The 6,000-nt window shown below is 42.0% G+C and overlaps 1 protein-coding gene across 1 annotated transcript in view; it reads left to right on the top strand.

Annotated features, from left to right (window-relative positions):
* The first annotated feature begins 2,310 nt into the window (after nt 1-2,310).
* The window catches only part of LOC115406121 (anion exchange protein 2-like), a 29,946-nt gene continuing 26,256 nt past the window's right edge, over nt 2,311-6,000 (top strand). Inside the window, exons 1-2 of the mRNA XM_030116028.1 lie at nt 2,311-2,356; nt 2,439-2,546. Coding sequence (XP_029971888.1) covers nt 2,311-2,356; nt 2,439-2,546 — 154 coding nt within the window. The remainder of the gene's footprint in view (nt 2,357-2,438; nt 2,547-6,000) is intronic.

Raw genomic sequence — 6,000 nt, 5'->3', positions numbered from 1 at the left:
CGGGGACGCGCTCTGACATTGAGGGTGAACCCAGACCAGCTGAAGCTCAGCAGCGTGGTCCAGCTACGTTTCTCACATCACTTGTGATTTCTGAACCTTTGGAGTCCAACCTGTTGCTGTCAGCAGCAGGCCCTCGAGGACCGGCTGGGGGATGAGCCTGTCTGCAGACAGATGGAGAACGACCTGCAGGCCTCCACTTCTTTATCAAGCTTTAAATATCCAGCAAAGTCTCAGGAAAAGCAACAGCGCGGTTACGTAATCGGATTTAAACATTTGCTTGAACGGAACAAATAATGTGAAAACCTGAAGTGTTTCTTACCTGTTTGATCAGATTCGGTAAACTGACCGGCAGAATAGTCTGAGAGAGGCTTTTCACTGCAGTGTGTCATGAATCAACACACAGCTGTCAGCGACTTACTGAGTGAGTGAGAAAACCTTAAAAACAGTCAGATTCTCAATATACTTCTGAACGGTGTCTTCTTAAGTTAACTCTTGGTTTTTTAAGCAGAGTTTGTCAAAGTGTTGGTAAGGTCTTCAGGTAGGGGGCGCCAGAGAGCTCTGGGAAGATGCAGCGGCAGGAAACACCTGGGAGGGTCAGGGGGGGGCCTTTTCCCGTCATGATTTTTACTTGTGAATTAGTTTTTAAAGAAAAATTGAGTATGAAAAATAGCTGTAGGGCAAAAGCAGCAAGAAATATTTACTCCTGAAGTTTCAGAGTTTCAGGTCAGACGGCAGGCGAATGTAAAACAGCGTTCCTTAGTGACTGCTGACCTTGTATGTTTTTTTTTCTCTGCAGGTTCTGCTGCCTGAGCTCCTGCTGAACATCAAAACCGTTCCACCACGGACGTCTGAACTTTGACCTCTGCAAGAGCCATGAGCAACCAAAACTCTGTGGATCCTGGTCGCTGGCTCACTCAACCTGCTGTGAGTACCATTTCTTTCTGTATTCTGAATTTCAGATGCAAAAAAAGTCTCCAAAGCTCCTTGTTGATTACTAAATTCATCCGCCCTTGAAGTGTTTGTCCTCGGTCCCAGCACCAACTGCTTTTCAACATACTTCTTTTGTAAGTACCAGGCTGAATGTTGTCTGTTGGCTGAAGGCAAAATCCAAGACAAGAAGAGATCAAGTCTCTGCCCTGCAACATGCTGACGATTCACCATTTACCTTTCAGGTGCAGGAAGGGCTTCTATGAGTTCTGATGTTTGTTGGAAATGTAAATCAATGCCTTGGTTTGGGGGTAGAGGGCAACAACACTGAGACTTAGTGAATTTGCCTACCATGGCTTCTTTGTCATCTTTAAAGATTAACAATGAGACTCAAAATAGATTCCAGCACTTTATTCAACTACTTACAGTTTACAGGTTTTTCTAAATAAAAGTCTGCTGGTCGTGCTGACTGGTGAAGAACATGTTACCTATGACTAGAAAACATTTAGACTCTCCAAATATAATCAAGGAAGTTCCAAGATGGCACCAACATTGCCTTAATTTTGGGGTGAGGACTTGGACTTCAGGGTCACATTAGAACAACAGACTCAGAGGTTGTGTGAGGGACCGACATGTGGATGCTTCCAGCTGAGGTGTGTGTGTACGACTCGGTGAGAAACACTCTTCTCTTGCAGTCGGATCCTGCTTCGCCACGCTGCCACAGCGACGAAGAGGAGGAGGACTTGAACCAGGCCTTTGAAGTTCACGGGTTTCAGCAGATTCTTCACCATTCTGGTCGCGGCCCGCTGGAGCAACCTCACGTCAACGATGAGCAGGACATCGAAGGTGAGACACCACGGCTCATCTGATTCAGGAAAAGTCTGGAGGGGTCTGCTGGTTCTGTTGTCTCCTGTCATCTTCACGGTGTTGCTGCAGGACGTTCAGGAGATTCAACTTAACTTTTGAACATTTCATCCATTGTTTTCATGATAAACTGTTGCAGTAAAAAAAATTCTCATTGATATTGAAGAATTACCAACTGCAGACTGTGAGGTTTTTCCAACTCGTTTTTTCAGCACAGTTGACTTGAAAACATATCTTTTACTTTAAGATTTTCAGCTCAGAGCTGGATGGGAAGCCCTGCTGGTAAAGTTAGGGGAAGCAGTACTCTGCCCAGCTATCGATATTGACTTCAGATTGACTTTGTCCTTTTACTTTGTTCGTTTGGTAAAGATCACCGCCACGCGTCTTTCAACGTCCATCATCCTCTCTCGATACCGCCTGCCGACAGCCGGAGGAAGAGGGCCCACGGGGGCCGGACAGAGGACAGGCGAGGCTCCGTCCCCGGCACTGCTGCCACCATCGTAGAGGACCAGGGCGAGGATGAGGGCGAGGAGGAGGCTTACAGTCCTTCTGCTGGAGACAGCAGGTAAGCACAACTTCTCAGAGCCTCGGAACGGATACTTATTTATGTGTACTCAGTTCCTCTGTGTGTCCACGGCTTTCCAGAGAGCCCAATCACAACGGTATCTCACCCGGGAGCCAGGTGACGGGCGTGGCGACCGATGACCCCGAGGAGGCGGCCACGCTGGTCTCCGTTTACCTGGACGACATCAAGAGTCAGTACGAAAACTTAAACATCACTTCAGATAGAGTTTGGCTTTCATCCTATATGGCACTCAGATTCACACAAAACAAGTGTGACACATTGTTTTTTTATTTTTTTAATCAACAAATTACAAATGTTTTGATGTTCTGAACTTGAGCGGTTTGACAGGGAAATGTTTGTTTTTGGAAGTTATGCCCAAGGAAACATTTATAGCTGATGTTGGCTGTGTACAATGGTAGACATTAGCGGTCCTCTCCCATCATGCATTGGGAACCTGTGTGTCACTTGGTCTCCTGGCAGGATTTCGGCCAACATGAAAGACTTTTCTGTAACTTGTTGATCTTGATTGTTGATCATGTGATGTGAAACCGCTGCTGACCCCAACACAATGCAGCCGTCCCACGGCGGCCAGCCCACGGCCCTCTGTCTGTTGTTCCTGAGTGTGTGTGTGTGTGTGTGTGTGTGTGTGTGTGTGTGTGTGTGTGTGTGGTTCTGGTTCTGGAAGACTTAGTGGCGCTTCCAGATGGACAGGAGGTCAGACTCTCCGCTTGCGATCAGATATTTTAAAAACTGGTTGTTTGACGGACTGAAGGCTTTTTTCAGTGAGTACTTATTTCTGCTAACTTTCATCTGCAGCATGAACACACCTGCACTATCACACGGATACATGATCAATATATCTTGTAGAAAAGCTGATTGCGTCTGAGTAAGCCTAAACTTATATGGTGGGAGAAATTAGGCATTTTTTAATCACAATGTTCTACTACCTGAAGGAGTAGAACATTTGTAAAGTAAATCCAATGTAAACATACAGCATAAACATGTAAATATGATAACATATTTGAACGGTGTTGATCTGCAGATCTTGTTGACGAAACGCTAAACAGCTTAAACGTGTTTGGACCAGTGATTTAAAGCATTTCTCATTGAACTTAAAAGAAACTGTTACGTTCAGGGTCCTTTGTTTTACGCATACATTCATCAGAGTGAAGAGTGTGAGAGAAGTAATGATCTTACATTTCTGGTTTGACTTTGTTGCAGTGAAATTTTCTCAAAACAAAACTCTACGGTTTGAAGGAACTGCATGCAGAAGATTCTTTGGGTGAAAACTTTTGCATAAACAACTTATGGGGATGTACTGTAGCTGATGGAGCCGATCCTGGTAGATGTTATTGTTGGAGAGTTGATCAGTGAATCACACAGAGAGACAGACACAGACACACATTTACAACTGCATCAATTCAGGGAAAACAATTAACTTTGGTTGTTAGAGACAAGAAGTCAGCTTCTGGAAAAAAAGAAAAGAAAACATGGAGAAGATGCTAACGCTACAAAAAGCCCTCAGACTACTATTTTCTCACTGTGATGTGAGAGATGACACTGCTGGATGTGGCATCTTCCTCTCTCTTGGATATTTTCCATGTACGCCCAGAGCAGTAGAGCAGACGTGTCTAACATAAGACCTGTGGGACTCAGGAGGCTGTGACAGTAATGAAAAAAGTAAAGAGACGTCACAATTACCCCGCTGTTTGCCTTGCACCCTTGTCTCAAATCAAGATCCTCAAAGAAATTAAAGCTATGTGATATGGTGAAAGATGTTCAAGGAAACGTGAAACTTAAGTAACTATAACAGCTGTTCCTTGACTGAGTTTTTTTTTTTTTAAAGTTACACCTGAAGAGACATTTTTCAAAAAAGTAGCATCGTTTACACCCAAAACACAATGAAAGTTTTCCTTTTTCACTTGAAGATGTTGTCATGTAAACAAGGCCTTAGTCGGCGCTCCACCATGCAGCCCCTTAATCTGTTCAAAACATGTTCATTTATAATTATGGGAAATCTCCAGAAGTGTGTGTGGAGTGTAGTAATGATGGCCACGGCCATCAGCACTCGTACAGTGATTGTTTAAAAGCACCATCGCTATCAGGACTCCAGTCGGAACTGAAAGTGTCTTCATAGAAGCAGAATAACATAGTATGTCGCCGTCCTGTTTGGTGTTATAGACGGTGTGATCGTGTGTTGAAATATCGATCCCGTCACAGAGTTGAGCAGCTCGCTGACGACAGAGCAGCAAACTTTGACTCGTCTGATGGTACTGAGTGAATAATTCAGAGTGAGAAACACAGCCGCAGGGGCCCAATGACGGAAGGGAAATGCCTTCACAGAGAATCCATCAGTTTTCATCACTGATAGTTACAAAATCAAGAGTCGATAAGCTGTTTAAGAGTTTTAAGGACAGTAATGTGTTTTTTTTTTTTTTTTTTTTTAATTAAACCTTTTTAGAATCACTTTGGCTTCATTAGTTACTGAGTTTGTGTGTATTCCTGTAGTAGAAGTGCTGAACTACTGCTTTCCCTCAGAATGATCTATTACAGGTATATAGTAAGTTATAAGCCTAAAACAAGCAGGTTGTTAACATTATTGATATATTGCTCCAGTGGTCAGGGTGAATAAAACAGAGTGGGGAAAAGTTGGGCCAACAGCCACTTTGTGAGATTTAGATATGCAGTATTAATCCAGTAATGACAGTAAAAAGGATTAGGATATCCTCCAGCTTTAGCTTAAAAGACCTAAACCAGAGATGTTTAAAGTGAGTTTGAGAACACCCACAGAGAGTTTTACACACCTCCTATTCAGGGATACATCAGGAAAAAAGAGCATAATTGTTTTGGTATGAGTTAGAGTTGTTTCACTTTAAATATTTACATATAGTACCTGTATTCATCACCCTCTTCCTTTAAAAGCAAAGTTTCTTCCCTTTAAAAATATTTTTTTTCTTTTCACATCTTGCTTATGTGGAACAAAGTGTCCAGAAATGACTGTGTTGTAAAAGGCACTATAGAAATGAAGCTGAATTAAATTGAATGGCGAGGTGTGTGAAACATATTACACTGTCATAATAGTTTAAATGAAAGTTCATAATGTGGAGTAATGGTATTTTCATTAAATGCCTAATAAGTAAATGATGCACTTTTATGTGTTTTGTAAAAAACAAAAACAAAAACCAAAAAAAAAACAATGTTGCCTTAAAACTGATACATTGTTGCAAACTCAGTCAGGAATATTCAAAGTGACATCATTGTTTAATTTGCATAGCTGCTCATTTGCATAACTAGGTCAAATTAGATGATGACATCATCCAAAACTGATACATTGTTGCAAAGTTCTAAGGGCGTAATCGTCTAGAAAGAAGGAACCATATTGTTGCAAAGTGAGTCACGCACTGTATTAAAAAAAAAATTGGTTGAATTGATTATTCATAGGGTGAAGCGTTTCACGAAATGTTTTGAGTTGACACAATTACTATTTAAAAACATTGACTGAACGAAAAACTCTTCGTTGGCTATTAATTCAGCCAATTGCTTAATAATCGTTGACAGAACGAAAGACTGTTGGCTTATTAACTGAGCCAATTGAAACAAATGAGTTGACACCATGTCATATTCCACATCATGTGCTCACTCAA

This window comes from Salarias fasciatus, chromosome 18 (genome assembly GCF_902148845.1).
Source record: "Salarias fasciatus chromosome 18, fSalaFa1.1, whole genome shotgun sequence".
Taxonomy (NCBI): domain Eukaryota; kingdom Metazoa; phylum Chordata; class Actinopteri; order Blenniiformes; family Blenniidae; genus Salarias; species Salarias fasciatus.
Note: the sequence above shows the minus strand (reverse complement) of the source record. Positions and strands in the feature narration are given on the sequence as shown.